The 22,677-nt window shown below is 40.9% G+C and overlaps 1 protein-coding gene across 3 annotated transcripts in view; it reads left to right on the top strand.

Annotated features, from left to right (window-relative positions):
* Positions 1–22,677, top strand: part of SRPK1 (SRSF protein kinase 1) — an 84,911-nt gene that overhangs the window by 7,590 nt on the left and 54,644 nt on the right. For all 3 annotated transcript variants that reach the window (XM_058432274.1, XM_032140308.2, XM_032140307.2), the window contains 2 exons: positions 19,811–19,929; positions 21,931–22,039. In XM_058432274.1, coding sequence (XP_058288257.1) covers positions 19,811–19,929; positions 21,931–22,039 — 228 coding nt within the window. The remainder of the gene's footprint in view (positions 1–19,810; positions 19,930–21,930; positions 22,040–22,677) is intronic.

Here is a 22,677-nt window from a genome sequence, read left to right as displayed (position 1 = left end):
GGCAGCTCACTCCTGTAATCCCAGCACTTTGGGAGGCTGAGGCAGATGGATCACCTGAGGTCAGGAGTTCAAGACCAGCCTCACCAACATGGTGAAACCCCATCTCTACTAAAAATACAAAATTAGCCGGGCGTGGTGGCTCATACCTGTAATCCCAGCTACTTGGGAGGCTGAGGCAGGAGAATCGCTTGAACCCAGGAGGTGGAGTTTGCAGTGAGCCAAGATCATGCCATTGCACTCTAGCCTGAGCAACAAGAGCGAAATTCCATCTTAAAAAAAAAAAAAAAGAAATGAGGCTTGTATTAGTCTGTTCTCACACTGCTGTAAAGAATATTACCTGAGACTGGGTAATTATAAAGGAAATAGGTTTAATTGACTCACAGTTCCACAGGCTTAACAGGAAGCATGGCTGGGAGGCCTCAGGAAACTTAGAATCATGGTGAAAGGCAAAGGGGAAGCAGGCATCTTCTTAAGTTGGCAGGAGGGAGTGTGTGCAACAGCAAGGAAGTGCCACACTTCAAAACCATCAGGTCTCGTGAGAACTATCATGAGAACAGCATGGGGGGAGCCACCCCCATGATCTGATCACCTCCCACATGGTCTCTCCCCTGACATATGGGTATTACAATTTGAGATGAGATTTGGGTGGGGACACAGAGCCAAACTGTATTATTTCACTCTTGGCCCCTCCCAGATCTCTTGTCCTCACATTTCAAAACAATCATGCCTTCCCGACTATCCCCACAAGTCTTAACCCATTCCAGTATTAACTCAAAAGTCCCAAGTCCAAAGTCTCATCTGAGACAAGTCCCTTTCACCTATAAGCCTATAAAATCAAAAGCAAGTTAGTTATTTCCAAGATACAGTGGGGATACAGGCATTGGGCAAATGTTCCCATTCCAAATAGGAGAAATTGTCCAAAACAAAGGGGCTACAGACCCCATTAAAGTCTGAAATTCAGCCGGGCAGTTATTAAATTTTAAAGCTCCAAAATAATCTCCTTTGACTCTGTGTCTCACATCCAGGGCATGCCGATGCAAGGGGTGGGATCCCATAGCCTTGGGCAGCTCCTTCACAGACTGGCATTGAGTACTGTGGCTTTTCCAGTTACACGGTGCAAGCTGTTGGTGGATCTACCCTTCTGGGGTCTGGAGAACGGTGGCCTGCTCCTCACAGCTCCACTAGGCAGTGCCCCAGTGCAGACTCTGTGGGGGCCCCAGCCCCACATTTCCCCTTTGCATGGCCCTAGCACAGGTTCTCCATGAGGGCTCCACCCCTGCAGCAGACTTCTGCCTGGGCATCCAGGCATTTCCATATGTCCTCTGAAATCTAGACAGAGATTCAATTCTTGACTTCTGTGCACCTGCAGGCCCAACACCACATGGAAGCTGCCAAGGCTTGGGGCTTGAACCCTCTGAAGCAATGGCCCAAGCTGTACCTTAGCCCCTGTAAGCTTTTCCCTCCTAAGCCTCTGAGTCTGTGATGAGAGGGGCTGTCGCCAAGATCTCTGACATGCCCTGACGACATTTTCTCTATTGTCTTGGTGATTAGCAGCCAGCTTGAATTTCTCCCCAGAAAATGTTTTTTTCTTTTCTATCCCATTGTCAGGCTACACATTTCCCAAACTTTTATTCTTTGCTTCGCTTTTAAACATAAGTCCCAATTTCAAATGATCTCTTCCTGAATGCATAAAACAATGCTTTCAGAATAACCCAGGTCATGTCTTGAATGCTTTGCTGCTTAGAAATTTCTTCTGCCAAATACCCTAAATTATCTCTGTCAAGTTCAAAGTTCCACAGATCTCTAGGGCAGGGGCAGAATGCTGCCAGTCTCTTTGCTAAAGCATAGCATGAGTGACCTTTACTTCAGTTCCCAGTAAGTTCTTTGTCTCCATCTGAGACTGCTTCAGCCTGGACTTCGTTGTTCACCTCACTATCAGCATTTTGGTCAAAATAATTCAAGTCTCTAGGAAGCTCCAAACTTTCCTACATCTTACTGTTTTCTTCTGAGCCCTCCAAACTGTTCCAACCTCTGCCCGCTACCCAGTTCCAAAGTTGCTTCCACATTTTCAAGTATCTTTATAGCAGTACCCCGCTCTCTGTGGTACCAATTTACTATATTAGTCCATTTCACACTGCTATAAAGAATACTACCTGAGACTGGGTGTATAAAGGAAAGAGGTTTAATTGACTCACAGTTCCACAGACTTAACAGGAAGCATGGCAAGGAGGGCTCAGGAAACTTACAATCATGGTGGAAGGTGAAGGGGAAGCAGGCACCTTCTTCACAAGGTGGCGGGATGGAATGTCTGCGAGAACGAGGAAGTGCCACACTTTAAAACCATCAGCTCTCGTGAGAACTCACTATCAGGAGAACAGCGTGGGGGAACAACCCCCATGACCCAGTGACCTCCTACCTCATCCCTCTGCTGATATGTGGGGATTACAATTTGACATGAGATTTGTGTAGGGACACAGAGCCAAACTATATCAAGGCTGTTCCTCTTTCTTGTTATTCATGTGTTCATTCCATCTTACTTATTTTTTATTTTTTATTTTTTTTGAGACGGAGTTTTGCTCTTATTGCCCAGGCTGGAGTGCAATGATGCAATCTTGGCTCTCCGCAACCCCTGCCTGCCAGGTTCAAGTGATTCTCCTGCCTCAGCCTCCCAAGTAGCTGGGATTACAGACATGTGCCACCATGCTCAGCTAATTTTGTGTTTTTAGTAGAAATGGAGTTTCACTATGTTGGTCAGGCTGGTCTCGAACTCCTGACCTCAGGTGATCCACCCATCTCAGCCTCCCAAAGTGCTGGGATTACAGGCGTGAGCCATCGCGCCCGGCCTCACTCCATCTTATTTTAAAGCAAATCCCAGGCATCATTTTATAGATTATAGACTCTTAATTTTTTTAAAGCATAGCTACGATAGTATAATTGCCCTAAATTTTTTTAAACAAGTCTTTAATGTCAAGTATTCAATGTGTGTTCAAATTTTCCTAATTTTCTTTGGATCGGGATCCACAAAGTCTTTCCATTGCCTTTGTTTGAAAAGTCTCTAGTCTTTTACTCTGTAGGTTCTCTGTGGTTCTTTTCCTTGCAAATTCGTTTTTGGCAAACTACCTATGGGTGGTGGTGTAAACTTTCATCAGGAAGCATCAATTTTTTTTTTCTGGTGTTAGCGGCTATTGATCCTTGCTTAGATCCATTAATTTATTTAGGGTTTCAAAAATGGTAATATTCTGTTCCTTAATTTATTAATTGTAATACTTCTATAAAGAGAAACTTTATCTCATAACTTTGGTTACCCAGAGAGAGAGTTGACAGATCCCTAGCATGCTCCAAAATGACCAATAAACATTTGATAATAACTCACAAATTTGAACATATTTGTGGTTCAGTCCATTAGAGTGTTTTTTTTTTTTCTACAGTTTTATGGAGGTATAATTGAAACTCATTTTAACTGTGCAATTCAGTGGTTTTTAGTATGTTCATAGTGTTGCACAAACATCACTACAGTGTAAATTTAGGTTGTTTTTGTCAACTCCAAAAGAAACCGGGACCTATTAGCAGTCATCCCCCTTGACTCCCGACACTGCCTCACCTTCAACCTTAGGCAGCCACTAATCTACTTTCTGTGCCTATGGATTTTCCTGTTCTGGACATTTCATATAAATGGAATCATAACATATGTTATCTTTAGTGACTGGCTTCTTTTACTTAGCATAATGTTTTTAATATTCATTCATGGCTCACATCTGTAATCTCAGCGCTTTGGGAGGCCAAGGCTGGTGGATCGTTTGAGGCCAGGAGTTTGACACTAGCCTGGCCAACATGGCCTAACCCTGTCTCTACTAAAAATACAAAAATCAGCTGGGCATGATGGTGCATGCCTGTAATCCCAGCTACTCAGGAGGCTGAGGCATGAGAATCACTTGAACCTGAGAGGTGGAGGTTGCAGTGAGCCAAGATCATGCCACTGAACTCCAGCCCAGGTGACAGAGTGAGACTCTGTCTCAAAAAAAATAATAATAATAAAATTCATGCATGTTGTATCATGTGTGGTTATTTTTATTGCTTGTCCACTGTTTGGCTAATTGGAGTTTTTTTTTCATGGTAGCTCCTGAGTTCATTTTACTCAACCTGAGATGTCTTTGATTGCTTTTTTAAATCTGGTGTGACAGTATGTCTAGAGGCTTATCTTGTACATTTTCTGCCCTGGGCTAGGAAATAGCTGTATCGCCAAGAAGTGGGAAATGGTATTTGGAGACCATAATCTGAATGCTTAAGGAGCTTATTACTAGTGAGTTGGTTAGTCATTGTTTCTAGGCCTTTTCTGTGACTAGAGCTTAGGAAGTAAGTTGTGTTTTTTTCATTTAAAAAAAATCATGAGTTCATGTTATACTTAAACATGGAATCATAGGACCCAAGGATTTTTGTTTGATTTTATATTTCACTCTTCTTTCTCCTACGCTGAAAATCCCAGTTCTCAACATCACCATGATTGCTCATTTTCTTTTTCCTACAATGTATACACAGCAGTCTTAGAATTACAATTCCAGCACTACCCCAACAATATGATTACTAAAGAAGATAACAATTTTTGTTATTGTTCTTAGAGTATATTTCACTGGGGATGTAGAATCAAGTGACTGAATTTTATAGTTGCATTGACTAGTTCCTTGCTGTAGGATTATGCTACCACCTAATTTCTCAGATTCATGTGTTTCATTTTGCTTTCATTTTACATCATCTTTGACTTTTTAAAAAAGTCCAAGTCTTGCAGAATTATTTGGGTCATCTAGGCTTATTGCTTAAAATAAATATTGTATGTAATTTGTGATTATGTTGGGTTTTTTTTTTTTTTAGAATATGGCTTATGAAGCATACTATGAGTAAGACAAAAGGGAATGGTTCTGTGCTTATTAGAGTGTGTGAAGTGGGCCTCCTCCTTTATATCTAAAGAAGAAAAGGTTTCTTAGCTCCTGTTACCCTGTGAGAAGATGGGTCCACTATTACCACGTCTTCAGCTTTTTCAACAGAAGCTAGAACTTTGTTTTTATGTGATTCTCCAGATTGTTTAGTGTTCACAACTTTTGTTTGTCTGTTTTTTGTTCTTTATTGAGATAAAGTCTCAGTCACCTAGGCTGGAGTACAGTGGTGTGATCATAGATCACTGCAACCTCAAACTCCTGGGCTCAAGCATTCCCTCTGCCTCAGCCTCTGGAGTAGCTAGGACTATACCACCAGGCCCCCTTAATTTTTAATTTTTTTTTCTTTTCCTTTGTAGAGATGGGGTCTTGCTGTGTTAACCAGGCTGGTCTTGAACTCCTGGCCTCAAGGGATCCTCTCACCACTTTGGCCTCCCAAATTACTAGAATTACAGGTGTGAGCCACAGTGCCCAGCCCACGACTTTATTTTTTTTTTTTTTTACTTTTTTATTTTACTTTTTATTTTCTTTTTTTTGAGACAGAGTTTCACTGTTGTTGCTCAGGCTAGAGTGCAATGGTGTGATCTCGGCTCACCACAACCTCCACCTCCCAGGTCCTGGTTCAAGCAGTTCTCCTGCCTCAGCCTCCTGAGTAGCTGGGATTACAGGCACGCACCACCATGCCCAGCTAATTTTTGTATTTTTAGTAGAGACGGGGTTTTACCACATTGGCCAGGCAGGTCTCGAACTCCTGACCTCGTGATCTTCCCGCCTCGGCCTCCCAAAGTGCTGGGATTACAGGCGTGAGCCACTGCACCCGGCCCATGACTTTATTTAAAAACCATTGTATACTTTTGTTTACAGGCAGGATTCAGCTTGCAGCCTGTAGTATGTAATCTCTGCCTCAGAGTCTTTATGGTGAAAGGCATTAATAGGCCTACTGTTGCAAGTTCCCTCTCTGAGTGATAGTATTAAACACAGTTGTGGAAGAGCCCCATGGTTCCATGGGCCTCGTAGTGGAGGATTAGCTTTGGAAATTTGAAAAAGACCAACAAAGATCAACTGTGAAGACCATAGTATCCAGTTTTTCAACTAATTTAACAAGGTATAACTTCAGAAAGTTATCAGAAGCCCACAAAATAATTTGAATACACTTAATTTTCAGATAACTGTAGTAAAATGTTTCCACTAAACACAAAAATCAGTTGGCAGGAGCTAGATAAATAAAAATCATGGCTTGGCATGCTGGCTCATACCTATAATCCCACCACTTTGGGAGGCCAAGGTGGGAGGATCACTTGAGCTTAGGAGTTCAAGACCAGCCTGGGCAATTCAGTGGGACCCTGTCTTAAAAAAAAAAAAATTAGCCGGGCGTAGTGGCTCACGCTTGTAATCCCAGCACTTCGGGAGGCCGGGGTGGGCGGATCACGAGGTCAGGAGATCGAGACCACAGTGAAACCCCGTCTCTACTAAAAATGCAGAAAATTAGCCGGGCGTGGTGGCGGGCGCCTGTAGTCCCAGCTACTCGGGAGGCTGAGGCAGGAGAATGGCCGGAACCCGGGAGGCGGAGCTTGCAGTGAGCCGAGATCTCGCCACTGCACTCCAGCCTGGGGGACAGAGCGAGACTCTGTCTCAAAAAAAAAAAAAAAAAAAAATAGCTGGGTGTTGTGATGCACACTTATATTTCCAGCTCTTTGGAAAGCTGAAGTGGGATTGCTTGAGCCTGGAAGGTCAAGGCTGCAATGTGCCATGATTGTGCCATTGTACTCCAACCTGGACAAAAGTCCAGGTGTGTAATTCATTGCTATTGGGTAATTTATTGGTGGCTTAAATGCCTTGAACAATATTGATGAGTATTTTAGGATGGCCTATCAAGAAGTTTCAGAAATTTTAATATATATTTTAAATACCACATAACAATTGTCACCAATTCTTGTTTGGTGAACAAAAACATCAATGGTATGAAGTTTAGTACTTGTAGTCAATCATGTTGATAACCTTTTTTAATTTACTCAAATTCTAAAATTTATGATCTGAGTATCATAGAGGCCTAGGCATTTTGAACAAGGCCAACAGTCCTTTTGGGGATAGTCTTGTGATTTTTTTTTTTTTTTTGAGACAGTCTCACTGTCACCCAGGCTGGAGTGCAATGGCACAATCTCGGCTCACTGCAACCTCTGTCTCCTGGGTTCAAGTGATTCTCGTGCCTCAGCCTCCCAAGTAGCTGGGATTACAGGCACGTGCCAGCACACCTGGCTAATTGTAGTATTTTTAGTAGAGGTGGGGTTTCACCAGGTTGGCCAGGCTGGTTTCAAACTCCTGACCTCAGGTAATCTGCCCGCCCCAGCCTCCCAAAGTGCTGGGATTACAGGTGTGAGCCACCACGGCCTCTTGTGAACTTTTGTTTCCTGAAATATTAGGGTAAGCCTTATTTTGTAACTGATTATCAATGTACCTTGTAGGCAACCATATCTTTCTGTTTAGTTCAATTTGCTTTTTTTTTTTAAATAGAGACAGGGTCTCACTGTGTTGCCCAGGCTGGTCTTGAACTCCTGGGCTCAAGTGATTCTCCCACCTTGGCCTCCCAACGTGCTAGGATTACAGGTGTGAGTCACCATGCCTGGCCCACTTTGCTTTTAATTATTGTGCTACTCTTAAGCTTATGAACATTTTTTGATGTGCCTCCACTTAGCAATTTGATCAGAGATGCCAGGTTTTTTCTATCTACATATGAGCTTGAGGACAAGCTCCCTTCTGCTAGTTTTTATGCCTTTTAGAATAGCTTTAACAGGAATTGTATTTTGCATTTTTTTTTTACTAGAAAGAAGAATGCAGTGGGATAAATTAGGTAATTCATGCTAATATTTCTAGGTAGAAGGATCATACAGTATGTGCTCATATGCTGTTTATCAGAAAGAGCTTCTCCTTTTGAATTACACAGTCCTGGATTTCAACCTGCCTCCAACACCATTGTTAGGTGAACATGGACAGTTTCTTTTGACTTTCAGTTCAAGTTGCCTTATCTGTAGATGGCAAGGTTATAAGGATGATATTGCATTGAGTGCCTAGCCCAGTACTGAGGTGAAATAAGTTTTTGGATGACTGCTTTCTTTCTCATGCTTCCTTCTTTACCTTAGATGGGTTTATCTTTGTCTTTTATGTGACTTTTTTTTTTATTTTTATTTTATTATTATTTTTTATTTTTTAGAAATAGGGTCTCACTTTGTTACCCAGGCTCTGGAGTACAGTGGCGTGATCATAGCTTACAGCTGCATCACACTGCTGGGCTCAAGGGATCCTCCTGCCTCTGCTTCCTTAGTAGCTGGGACTACAGGCACATGCCACCAAGACTGCCTAATCTTTTTTTTTTTTTTTTTTTTTTTTTGTAGAGATGGAGTCTCGCCATCTGGCCCAGGCTGAGCTCAAGCATTCCTCCCGCCTTGGTCTCCCAAAGTGCTGGGATTACAGACATGGGGCCACTGTGCCAAGCCTATGTGACATTTCTTAATACTATTAGTGTATCAAGCTAATAGTTTTAGCTCATGTGTTGGTGTTTCATTTTCGTGTATATTTATATATATGTGCGTATATATATGGTAGAGTTTGGAGTATAGTCACCTGAGGATCAGGGTTGAATTATATTTATTTGTATGTAACACCTGATAGGCACTCAAATTTTTATTTTGATATTGTTAGACCGTAGTTCCAGCTTAAGATTTCTGAGTTGAGAAACTTAGACTACTTGTGAGTATGTCTCAGAAGTTAAGTTCGGATAAAATTAGATATGTAAAGGATTATGTCAATTTGCAAAAGAAAAAAATCAGGAAAAATATATATGGAAAAGGTAGTGGGAGAAATTTAGCATTTATTGAGTTCCATTGTGTGTAGGTGCTAGAACTTAAAATAGCGTCTCGTTAAATCTTTGCATCAGATCTAAGTAAGTGTGATAACTCTAGAAGGGATACAGAGATGACTGGGACACAGTCCTTTCCTTCAAGAGACTTAGGATTTCTTAAGGGAAATAAGTATACAAACATTATTTTCTTCAGTCTTCTGTAACAAAGTACCAAAAACTGGGTGGCTGGACAACAGAAATTTATTGTCTCACAGGCTAGAAGTCTAAAAGGTGTCAGAGGGTTGATTCCTTCTGAGGGCTGTGAGGGAGAATCTGTTTCAGGCCTTTTTCTTGCCTTATAGATGGCCATCTTTTCCCTGTGTCTCTTCACATCGTCTTCCCTCTATATGTGTGTGTCTCTCTACATCCAGATTTCCTCTTTTTAAAAGGACACTAGTCATATTGGATTCGGGCTTATCCTGATAACCTCATCTTAACTTGATTACCTCTGTGAAGACCCACCCTGTATCTAAATAGTGTCACAATCCCAGTTATTGGAGGATAGCACTCCAACCTATCTTTCTAGAAGGGGCAAAATTCAGCCTCTAACACAGGCCTCAGAAGGCAGTTCCCTGCATTAGGAGATCTTAACCATTCCCCACTCCAAGACAGAAAAGACTAAAGTTTATATGTAAGTAAAGTTTCAAAGGTGCTTTTTCCAGTCAGCTTTTAGTCTCTCTTTCTCTGTTTTTTAGTTTTTTGTTATTTAAGAGATGGAAATCTCACTATCTTGCTCAGGCTGGCCTTGAACTCCTGGGCTTAAGTGATCTTCCACCTCAGCCTCCTGAGTAGCTGGGACTACAGGTGTGTGCCACCATGCCCAGCTTTAATCCATCCTTTAGAGCCATAACTAAATCATTTCTAAGACCCCAAACATACTATCTTTAAATCCGTTCCTCTCCCTGAATTTCCATTTTCTGAAACCACCATTTTGAATCATTCCAGATAAACTCCAGCATCGCTCACCTCCTTACTCCAGTGTCACAACACTATTTAAAATAGCATGAGCACACTGTGTCCCCTTGCCCTACTTAATTTTTCTCCATAGCTCTCTTCATAGCCCGACATTGTTGAGCATGTATCTCCTGGAGAGACTGAGATAGGACTTTGCTGTCGCAACTTTTGCTGTTCACCAGCTAAAACTCAAGAACCAGATAGGTTCAGATAAATTACGGCTATTTTTTGTCACTTCACGCTAGAATGTAAACACAGTGAAGGCAGGGACCCTATACTTGCTCACAGCTGCATTCCCAGTGCCTAGAAAAAAGTACCTGGGATATCTACAGACACTCAGTAAAACTAAGTTGAATAAGTGAACACATACTTGCTTGTTTCTTTTCTTTTATTTTCTACCTACAATGCTAAAATTTATGTTCAGGCACTGTATTAACCACAGGATTAACATATCCTCGCAAATGCCCTAGGAGGTAGGCATCATTTCTGCCTTCATTTTATGCATAAGGCGAGAGGCGCAGAGAGCTTCTTACACTAACAGTTTATTCAGAGTTTTGGAGCTCTGGTAAACTGGAGCCAGGATCAAACTCAAGTCTCCTGACTCCAGAGACCTTTGCTGTAACTATTATCTCCGCAGTGGTCCCCAACATCTTGCTTTCTGGTTCCCCTACATTTTACAAACCTTACCAAAGGAATCTTTTTTTTTTTTTTTTTTTTTTTTTTGAGATAGAGTCTTGCTCTGTCGCCCAGACCAGAATGTAATGGTGCGATCCCAGCTCACTGCAACCTCTGCTTCCCAGGTTCAAGCGATTCTCCTACCTCAGCCTCCCGAGTTGCTGGGGTTACAGGCGCCCGCTACCATGCCCAGCTAATTTTTGTATTTTAGTAGAGACAGAGTTTTGCCAAGTTGGCCAGGCTGGTCTCGAACTCCTGACCTCAAGTGATATACCCGCCTCGGCTTCCCAAAGCTCTGGGATTACTGGCATGAGCCACCGCACCTGGCCCCAAAGGAATCTTTCTAAAGCATTTCTTTTGTAGGGCCACTCTAATGGCTCTACTTCCTTCTATGTAAAGTGCTTCAATGCTTGACATTTAAGGCTCTTCACAGTCTAGTTCTGTTGGGGGCAGAGGTGTAATGGACTTTAACTGAAGAATGAATAATAACTAAAGACGAAAAAGAAATACCTTGTACACATCCCGGTTCTAGGCATTTAGGATATGCCGTTGAACAAAAAGCCGCCCTCATGAAGCTTACATTCTGGGAGTGTCTGGAGGAAGACAATAAAATGCCAAGTGCTGAAGAAAAGTAGCAGGGTAAGGGGAGTGGCAGAGGGCATGTGGCAAAGACTACTGTTTCATATAGGAAAGTCAAGGAAGTTCTCTGAAAGGGTGCCACTTTAGCACAGGGCTAAGAAGATATGTATAGAGAGATGGGTTGGAGGGGGCAATGAGGAGACAGATCACATAAGGTCTTGTAGGCCATTGAAAAAAAATCCGTTTGGAGTGTAGTGGTTGCCTAATTGTGCTTCATTAAAGATCACCAGTGTTTTGTTCTGTTTTGTTCGTGAGATGGAGTCTCGCTCTGTTGTCAGGCTGGAGTGCAGTGGTGCGATCCCGGCTCACTACAACTTCCACGTCCCAGGTTCAAGCGATTCTCCTGCCTCAGCCTCCTGAGTAGCTGGGACTACAGGCACACACCACCATGCCCAGCTAATTTTTGTATTTTTAGTAGAGGCGGGGTTTCACCATGTTGGCCAGGCTGGTCTTGAACTCTTGACCTCAGGTGATCCGCTTGCCTTGGCCTCCCAAACTGCTGGGATTACAGGCATGAGCCACTGCGCCCGGTGTCTGTGTAGAATTTGTTGACATTTTTGTTTTGTTTTGGAAAATGCGAACTGAAATTCAGAGGGCTTTAATGTGAACTGGAGGTCAAAGGGCTTTAAGAGGGAGGTTTTAGGGAAAACAGATAAGAAGGCATGCTTGACACTGGAAGAACCTGGCAATATGATAAGTTAACTTTTTTGAGATGGAATCTCGTTCTGTTGCCCAGGCTGGAGTGCAATGTCATGATCTCGGCTCACTGCCACCTCCGCCTCCCGGGTTCAAGTGATTCTTCTGCCTCCGCCTCCCAAGTTCAAGTGATTCTTTTGCCTCAGCCTCCCAAGTAGCTGAGATTACAGATGCCTGCCACCATGCGTGGCTAAAGTTTGTGATAAATTAACTTGTAAAAAATATAGTAATACATACTTAAAAAAATAATTTCTTTATTTCAGTAGTTTTGGGGTACAGGTGGTTTTTATTACGTGAGTGAGTTCTTTAGTAGTGAATTCTGAGATTTTAGTGCACTAGTCACCTGAGCAGTGTACACTTTACCCAATATGTAGTCTTTTATCCCTAACCCCCCCCCATCTTCTCCCCAACCTTAAGTCACCAGAGTCTATTATATCACTCTGTATATCTGTAAGTCCTGATAGCTTAGCTCCCACTTATAAGTGAGAACATACGGTATTTGCTTTTCTTCATTCCTGATTTACTTCACTTAAAATAATTGCCTCCAGCTCCATCCAAGTTGCTGCAAAAGACATTTCATTCCTTTTCATGGCAGAGTGGTATTCTATGGTGTATAGATGCCACATTTTCTTTATCTGTTCGTTGATCGATGGGTACTTAGGTTCGTTCCATATCTTTGGAATTGAGAATTGTGCTGCTATAAATACTTTAAAAGTTGATTGCATAGATACATTTTCAAATATAGTAAACATTCATAATGCAACGTATTGATCAATGGGCCTGAGTAGGTGATCCTTTTAGCAATTACAGGTTTTACCTTACATGAACAAATTGGTAATCAAATTTAAATAAACATACGGGTGATCTATGCAGCTAATAAATATATTCAACCCACCTCTTGTTGGACATTTAGGTGTCTAATTTGTTCCAATAGAATACACAGTGGAAGCCTTTTTAAATAAAAGCTACAGGCTGCGTGCGGTAGCTCATGCCTGTAATCTCAGCAATTTGGTAGGCCGAGGCTGGAGAATCACTTGGGCCCAGGAGTTTGAGACTTGTCTGGGTAACATAGTGAGATCACATCTCTAAAAAAACTAAAAATTAGCCAGGCATGGTGGTGCATGCCTGTAGTCCCAGCTGCTTGGGAGTGAGGTGGGAGGATCACTTGAACTGAGGAGGACAAGGCTGGAGGGAACCGTGATAGCACCACTGCACTGCAGCCTGGGCAGCAGAGCGAGACCCTGTCTCAAAAATAAATGAATGAATTAATGAATTAATTAAATAAATGCTACGTAGTCCTCTGTCTCACCTTTTCCCTATACATAGGCCTACTTCCTAAAGCAACTACTTTCACCCATTGCTTTTTGTTTATTTTACTAATAGTTGGATAGACGTGCACATCACCAGCATACTTACTGCTATTCCTTGATTCATCAGCTTTAGCTATTACCATGAATTCTTGCTATGATTGAGGAAGATGTAGTTCACTTGTACTATCACCACTTTATCTCTCTCTTCCTCTCAATAAAGCACTATATTTGGACCTAGTTTTCTAACAGCTTTATTGAGACATAGTTTGCATGCCATAAATTCACCATCTAGTGTACAGTTCCATTGTTTTAATATATTCAGAATTGTTGTATCTCACCATGATCTAAATTTAGAGCATTTTTATCCTCCTGTAAGAAAACTCCAAACCCATTAGTAGTCACTCATCATTACTCCCTTTACTCAGACCCTGGCAACCGCTAATCTACTTTCTGTCTCAATGGATTTGTCTTTTCTGGACATTTCATGTAAATGAAATCTTATGATTATGTGGTCTTTTGTAACTGGCTTCTCTTAGTATAATGTTTTCAAGGATCATTCATCTTGTTAAAGCAGGTATCAGTACATCATTCCTTTTTATGTATAGATATATGAATTTTGTTTATCCACTCAGCAGTTGGTGAACATTTGGATTATTTCCACTATTTGGTTATTATGAATAATGTTGTGTTTGTATATTCCACCCTGTCCCCAGGAATCAGTCAGCATTTTACTTTATAGTACATTCTTAATAAGTTCCTGCATTTCCAAGGTAACCAGATCCCATTCAGGTTAACACTGTTGGTAACAAAATCATACAACTATGCATTGTGAACACCCATGTACAACTTTTTGTGTGGATACATGTTTTCATCTCTTGGTATATACCTAGAAGTGGAATTGCTGGGTCATATGGTAATCCTAATGTTTAGCATTTTGAAGAATTAACAAATGTAAAGTGGTTGTGCCATTTTACATTCCCACCAGCGATGTGTAAGGGTTCCAGTTTTTTTCACTTCTTCACCAACACTTGTTATTATCTATTTTGATTACTTTATAACTTTAATATACCTTGAGTAGGAAAACTTCAAACTGTTCTGTTGTCTGCTCTCACACCACAACAATAAACACAGACTCCTGTGACCAAATGTATGAGACTTTTTCCCCCGCCATACGCCACCCAATCAGTTCTGCAGCAGATACCAGCTAGATGTCCTCTGATTCAATTCAGTTCTGACAGGGTCTTCTTGGAGACCCCACGGATTGAGGGCTCACTCCTCAAGACTGCCTCTCCCCCATTTCCAGTGCCAGTTGCAAGCCCAGGTTGTTTTACCTGTGCTTCTGATCAACTGGCTATAAATTGGGTTTCCCATGACACCTCCTTGGGTTGAATTAATTTGCTAGAGGAGCTCAGGGCAACATGTTTACTGGTTTTTTTAAATGAAAGATATTACAAAGGATAGAGATGAATAGATGCATAAGGCCTAAGGTATGGGAAGGAATGCAGAGCTTCCGTGCCCTCTCTGGGTGCACCACCCTCTAGGAATCTCTACTTATTCAGCTGTCTGGAAGCTCTCCATACCTCATCCTCTTGGGCCTTTCACGGAGACTTCATTAGATAGGCATGAACAAAGAGCATGGACAACTGTGTAGAAATGTGATTGGACAAAAAGAGTACGACCTAATAGACTGAGTATGGAAACCCAGCAGGGCCTGTCTGTTCAGATTCTTGGCCTCTCTGTGCATCATTCCTACCCCCAAGGTGTGGGGCTCTGAAATGGGGATCTTATGAATCAGAATCAGATAAGGTAGGTCAGATAATTTCTTTATGGAAAGGCACGAGAGGATTACGTTACTGCATTGGGAAGAAAAAGGAGCAGGTGAAAGAGGGCAGGAGGTCTGTTTTCTGAGGCCTGCTTTTGAGGCCTAAAGAGCCCCAACATTATAACAAAAGACTAACGAGCACTGTGGGAGTTATGAGCCAGGAACTGTGGATGAACACACACACACACACACACACACACACACACACACGAAAGCATATGCCTCAGCCTTTGTTTTTGGTTTCATTAACTGTAGGCACTTTAACTTTGTAACATGAGAATATTGGTGGACTTTTCTTTCTCTCTCAACTGCCCCCTAAATTCCGTCTTTACAGTCTTTACAAAGAATCCTTACGTTCTACTTTGTAGCCATAATTATTGTGTGCTTTATCATTAGGTTGATTTTGAAGTAGAAAATCAATAATCTGCATTTATGTTATTTTGATCGTGTCTTGTACTATAATTACATAACTTTTTTTGTTTAGATTTTGTTTCTTGGAATTCATAATTATGTTTTTCTCCCTTGTGTTACCTCTTTTTTATCATATTGTTAGATTCTTCCAGAAAGTATGTCTCAAGCATACTTTCTTGTCTTTGTTTTTTCCCTGGAATCTCTCAGAGCCCTCTGGTCTCTGGCTCTAGGTCAGATTAAATGCATTTCAGGCCTTCTCTATAATTGGGCTCTTGGAACTTCCTTTTTGGCTCTTCTGTTTTTGATCTGTAAAACAGAATCCTGCCGGGCACGGTGGCTCACGCTTGTAATCCCAGCACTTTGGGAGGCCGAGGCGGGCGGATCACAAGGTCAGGAGATCGAGACCACAGTGAAACCCCGTCTCTACTAAAAATACAAAAAAAAATTAGCCGGGCGTGGTGGCGGGCGCCTGTAGTCCCAGGTACTCGGTGAGGCTGAGGCAGGAGAATGGCGTGAACCCAGGAGGCGGAGCTTGCAGTGAGCCGAGATCGCGCCACTGCACTCCAGCCTGGGTGACAGAGCGAGACTCCGTCTCAAAAACAAAACAAAACAAAAAAAAAAACCACAGAATCCTATGGATCCTATGTCTTCTTTCTCAGTTTTACTGCTTTGTTTTCTTGACCTCAAGTAACTTCTTCAGACAAGATGAATGGGAGATAAGTTTCAATGTCGGTCCATATTTGAAAAACTTTATTCTGCTCTCAAATGCTGTTGAAACTTAGACTAGGTTAAAAAAAAATTCCTCAGAATTTAGAAGTCATTGCCTCGTTGTCTTTTAGTGTATTGGCTTTCTGATGAGATAGATGATGACAGTCTAATTATTGCCCTTCTAGCTTTTTTTACCTAGAAGCCTTTAGAGTCTTCTTAACACTGGGATTTAAAAATTTCCCTAATAAAAAATTAAGTGGAGCTTCCATTCAATCTCCAGAAATTTCTTGAATTTCTTTAATAATTTTATCTCTTCTATTTTCATAAGTTTCTCTTTCTGCAACTCTGATTATTCAGATGTGGGAACTTCTGGTTTGATTGTGTTTGTCTCATCTCTTTTTGAGCATTATTATCTTGAATAGAGATATTACAGGATAATGGGTGATTATGAGATAAGTGGGCCTTTGTTTCCGCCTACTTTTAGGGAATGGTCAACTTTATTTTCTAAAACTTCTTTGACTTTACTCATCTTTTAGACTAGAGCATCATAGTCTATATGGAAATCGGCATCATTTAACATTTCTCTATTCATATTAACTAGTTTTTAAGTTTTGTCTTTCTCCTGAATGCATATCTCTCTTCTAGGGTCAGTTTTCCAATTGCTTATCTTGGTCTCTGTCTTTGGGGCCGTGGGCTTTCCTCAAATGTTCAATGATCCTTAGTCACCTTTTATTTTTATGGATGAGGCATTAGAGACCTGATTGATAGCCCTATGTCCCTAGCAAGCATTTTTCTTTTTTTTTTTTTCTTTTATTTGAGACAAGAGTCTCGCTCTGTCGCCCAGGCTGGAGCGCAGTGGCATGATCTCGGCTCATGGCAACCTCTGCTTCCTGGATTCAAGCAATTCTCCCACCTCAGCCTCCTGAGTAGCTGTGATTACAGGCGCATGCCACTGCGCCTGGCTAATTTTTGTATTTTTAGTAGAGACAGGGTTTCACCATGTTAGCCAGGCTAGTCTTGAACTCCTGGCCTCAAGTGATCCACTGACCTCGGCCTCCCAAAGTCCTGGGACTGTAGGCATTAGCCACTGTGCCTGGCCAGCTTTTTCTTTAGAGTAAATAATTAAGAGGCTACCTGTGTGATCTTTGGTCCCACTGAATGCCAGAATCTGGAAAACTTTACTCTGGGATAGCATCATCCACACTAACAGCATTTGTTCTTTCCAGTTTATTTTCTTTAGAGAATAGACCTCCTTTTCTTCCCCTGCAAGATAAATACCAACCTGTCTGCTGTGTAGTGTACGATGTCAACTCCATTATACAAGCCTTCAGTTAATCTTCCCCCACCCCTTTTTTTTTTGAGACAAGGTCTTGCTCTGTCGCCCATGCTGTAGTGCAGTGGCACAATCATGACTCACTGCAGCCTCAACGTCCCAGCTTCAAGCATTCCTTCCACCTCAGTTCCCCGAGTAGCTGGGACTACAGGCACATGCACCAGCAAGCCCGGTTAATTTTTGCATTTTTCTTAATGATGAGGTTTCACCATGTTTCCCAGGCTGGTCTTGAACTTTTAGGCTCGAGGGATCTGCCCACCTTGGCCTCACAAAATGCTGGGATTACAGGTGTGAGCCACCGCAACCGGCCCCATTTCATTTACTTTCATTAAGTTTGAATCAGAGAATCTGTTTCAGAATTCCATCTTAATCTCAAATTGGAGAATGTTGTTGTTCATTCAGACTCCTTATTTCCACTTAGGAAAGTGGGCCAGTGTATTACTAAATAAACTTCCCAAAGACATGTTTTCCGTTACAATGAACATTGAATCATGCAGTTTTATAGCTAATTTTGTGTACCCTGGGGGATTAAAAAGAAAATCAAGAATTGAGGGGAATGGCCACCAAAAATCTAAATCATTAGTCACATCAAGGTATTTCTTATGTCTTAAATAGCTCAGTCATAGCATGTAACTGGTTTTGCTATTAAAATGTTTTTCTGTTAATTGAATCTTTTGAAAAAATAATCTGATGAAACAGGTTGATGAAAAGGTAAATAAATACTGAAAAATTAAAATTAAGATGTGTTTTCCTTTAGCCATTGAAAGGAATGCTGTGTACCCTGCCTTTTTGTTTTGTTGTTGTTTTTAGACAGAATCTTGCCCTGTTGCCCAGGGTGGAGTGCAGTGACGTGATTTCGGCTCACTGCAACCTTTGCCTCCTGGGTTCAAGTGATTGTTGTGCCTCAGCCTCCCAAGTAGCTGGGATTACAGGTGCCTGCCACCACACCCAGCTAATTTTTGTATTTTTAGTAGAGATGGGGTTTCTTTATGTTGGCCACGCTGGTCTCAAACCCCTGGCCTCAAATGATCTACTTACCTCAGCCTCCCAAAGTGCTGGAATTACAGGCATGAGGCCCAGAGGTACCCTGCTTTTTTTGCTTAAAGCTCCTAGAAGACAGGCAACTAATAAGTGTCAGAGCCTGAATGCAAATTCAGGTTTTTCTGCTGCTTGAACTTCTCAGTGCACAAAAGTTGTGATATAACTAATTGAAGACATATAGAGAAGGAAATCAGTAAATATTTTTAATGCATTATAAAATGAAATATGATTTTTACCTATCAAATAAGCTAAGTTTTCAGAATGAGGTAGTACTTAAATACCAAAAGCCCATGTGTGGCTGGTGGGGGTGTAACTTAGTACAACCTTTTTGGGAAACAGTCATACTACATAAAAATCATTAGAAGAGGAGCATTCATGGCCACTGACTGGAAGGAAATATTCCAAAATGTTAATAGTCGTTCTGATTAGGTATGTCTTGAAACAAGTGTTTTCCAAATTTTCCGCATTTAACATGTTATTTTTATAAATAGGAATGTTTTAACACCTACTTAGTAGTTTAATTTTAGGGAAATAATTCTAATTACAGAATAAAGATTATCCAAAAGTATTCAACAACTATATTTTTAGGAGTGAAAAATTGGAAATAAGTTAAATGTCCAACTGAGCAGAATGTGCCGAAGTAAGCAGTGATACTTCTAAGGGAAGCATATTAAGATTTTTTTTTTTTTTTTTTTTTTGAGACAGAGTTTCACTCTTGTTGCCCAGGCTGAAGTGTAATGGCACAATCTCGTCTCACCATAGCCTCCACCTCCCGGGTTCAAGCAATTCTCCTGCCTCAGCCTCTCAAGTAGCTGGGATTACAGTGCCCACCACCACACTGGGCAAATTTTTTGTATCTTTAGTAGAGATGGGGTTTCACCATATTGGCCAGGCTGGTTTTGAACTCCTGACCTCAGGTGATCCACCCACCTCAGCCTCCCAAAGTGCTGGGATTACAGATGTGAGCCACCATGCCTGGCCTCCATGTTAAGATTTAAGAGATTTCATAGAAATGAAAAAAGTTTATAATAGAAAAAGCCAGATGCAAATTTGTTTATATAGTATGTGATTACAGATAAATATTTTTATGACGATACAGCAACATAATGGAAGAAGATTCAGTAGTTTATCAGTGATTATGTTTGGATATTGAGATTCAAGTAATTTTTCTCTTGTACTTTTTAATATTTTTCAGATTTTATTATGTACTGAAGTTTTAAAAAAGTAGTATTTTTCTAACATGAGGTAAAACTACAGCTAATATTTTCCTAGGCTGCCACTTGGTAATACTCTGTTCATACTATCTGAAAGTTTAGTTTTTTGTGGGGAGGGTGGCATTTGATAATGTCTTATTTTCTTCTGTCCAAATGGAATGGGCATTTTTATATCATTTCTTAGATCTGAAACTCAGCACCGAGGCTCTGCTCCCCACTCTGAGAGTGATCTACCAGAGCAAGAAGAGGAGATTCTGGGATCTGATGATGATGAGCAAGAAGATCCTAATGATTATTGTAAAGGTAAGTTCATAAGGAGGTATGAAGTGAGACATGAGCCATCTATTTGCAATTTCTCATTTGGGTGTTTATCAGCATAAACACAGTTTTATTGCTGTTTACTTGTATCTTTTCCTCTAAAACATAGGAAATAGTATTTGTTCTTAGTCTGACTTAATTTATCAAAGCCTAATTTTATATTAAATGTTTTTACCTTTTTCCTCTTTAAAAATTATAATACATATTTACCTTAGAAAATTTCAGAGCTGTGTTAAACAGAAAAGAAAGTAAAAGACTTCTGCAATGCTATCAGCCACATATAACCAATGGTAACATTTTGGCATATAGATTTTTGCAAAATACCTTCTTACTACTTTTTTTCTCATAGTGATGGCTGTTAAGTTAAACTGGAATTACAGACACTTAAATGGTGTCATCAGGTTGCCTGTTATCTTTTCTGTTTCTTGATGAAACTTTCTAGAGTCTTTGGGTAGGAACACAAAATGGAATGTATCATACCATCTAGGAGAAGAATGTGGTCCTCCTTATTCTCAGCTGACAAAGATAAATATGAAAATACCTTGATTCTTGCCACTGTTGGCAGCCTTTTCAGGCCTTCCTCTGTTTTCTGTTTTTTTGGGGTTTTTTTAATTTTGTTTTTTTGAGACAGAGTTGCCCAGGCTGGAGCGCTGTGGCACGATCTCAGCTCACTGCAGCCTCTGACTCCTGGGTTCAAGCGATTCTCATGCCTCAGGCACCCACCACCACGCCTGGCTAATTTTTGGGTTTTTTTGTTTGTTGGTTTTTTGTTTTTGTTTTTGTTTTTTTTTGTTTTTGAGGCAGAGTCTCGCTCTGTCGCCCAGGCTGGAGTGCAGTTGGCGCGATCTCGGCTTACTGCAAGCTCTGCCTCCCGGGTTCATGCCATTCTCCTGCCTCAGCCTCCCGAGTAGCTGGGACTACAGGCGCCTGCCACCATACCCGGCTAATTTTTTGTATTTTTTTTTTTAGTAGAGACGGGGTTTTACCGTGTTAGCCAGGATAGTCTCAATCTCCTGACCTTGTGATCCGTCTGCCTTGGCCTCCCAAAGTGCTGAGATTATAGGGGTGAGCCACCATGCCTTGCCGCTTTTTGTTTTTTGTTTTTGTTTGTTTGTTTGTTTTTTGAGACAGAGTCTCACTCTGTCGCCCAGGCTGGAGTGAAGTGGCACAATCTCAGCTCACTGCAACCTCCACCTCCTGGGTTCAAGCGATTCTCCTGCCTCAGCCTCCCGAGTAGCTGGGACTACAGGCATGCGCCACGATGCTGGCCAATTTTTATATTTTTAGTAGAGACGGGGTTTTATAATGTTGGCCAGGCTGGTCTTGAACTCCTGACCTCAGGTGATCCACCTGCCTCGGCCTCCCAAAGTGCTGGGATTACAGGCATGAGCCACCATGCCCAGCCTTAATTTTTGTATTTTTGGTAGAGACAGGTTTCACCACGTTGGCCAGGCTGGTCTCGATCTCCTGACCTCAAATGATCCACCTTCCTCGGCCTCCCAAAGTGTTGGGATTACAGGCATGAGCCACCGCGCCTGGGCTGTTTTGTTTTGTTTTTATTTAGAGAAACAAAATCCCGTTTGCTTACTTGCTTTTTTTTTTTTTTTTTTTTGCTAAATAAACAATTATTCTGTCTCCTAGAAAACACCTGAGACTGTAATTATAAATAGATATATATGTTTAGATAAACCTATTGGATTATTGAGAGACAAGAATATTGTGATATACAACCTTTTTATTGTTTTTGGATGAGGCTGTTGTAGGCTCAATCTAAATCATTATTCACTTTTTTTAATAACATGAATTCAGTAATACTATGTGGCTGATTTGACTATTAAGATTTTCTTCTGTTGAATTGATTGTATAAAAGAAACTGTTTATTGATAAAAGGTATATAGATGTTGAAAAATGTGATGTAAAAATGCCTTTTCTTACCATTGTTTCTCGTCCTGGTTTTTCTGATTATATTTCCCCTGTTTCTTCCAGGAGGTTATCATCTTGTGAAAATTGGAGATCTGTTCAATGGGAGATACCATGTGATCCGAAAGTTAGGCTGGGGACACTTTTCAACAGTATGGTTATCATGGGATATTCAGTAAGTTTTAGTGGTTCTGTAAAAGAATTAGTTAGATGATGTCTAAATATGTTTGAGTTTCCACTGCTGATCCAGGCTTCTATCTCTAGCCTGATTCATTTATCAGAATTTTGTTGTTGGCAATAGTCTCCATATTCTTGGAGAAACCACTTTTCTTTCCTGAAGAATCAGTATTATATATCTCCCTTTCTACTTTAGAGACAAGAGTGATTAAATTAATGCTGGTAAAGCTTTTGTCGTTTGATTTTTTTGTGATTTTTATCATTTTCTTTTCACCCAAATATTTCTTCTGGCTGCCTATGGGAAAATATTACAGCTTTTAACCTTTTAGTTTTTGCCTATGTACAGATATATACACAGAACACTTGGAATTTGGTAATATCTTTCCCCTTATTTATCCTCATTTTGCAGTTTTGCTTGTAACTCAGGGAGATATTCAAAAGAAGGATTTTAACTCAGAGAAAATGTTCAACAACTGAGATTATCTGAGAACAGATTTTTTATTCTTCCTATAAATGAAATCTGGCCAGTTAGTGTCATTAACAAGTACAAATGTTCCCATAGAAGTAGTTTGTTTGGGCTACAGGGAAACGTGAAATCAATATTTGTCCTTTTAACCATCTTACAGCTAAACCTTA

Source organism: Hylobates moloch, unplaced genomic scaffold (genome assembly GCF_009828535.3).
Source record: "Hylobates moloch isolate HMO894 unplaced genomic scaffold, HMol_V3 SCAFFOLD_20, whole genome shotgun sequence".
Classification (NCBI taxonomy): Eukaryota; Metazoa; Chordata; class Mammalia; order Primates; family Hylobatidae; genus Hylobates; species Hylobates moloch.
The sequence above is the reverse complement of the archived record's forward strand: the minus strand, read 5'-3'. Positions and strand labels throughout refer to the sequence as shown.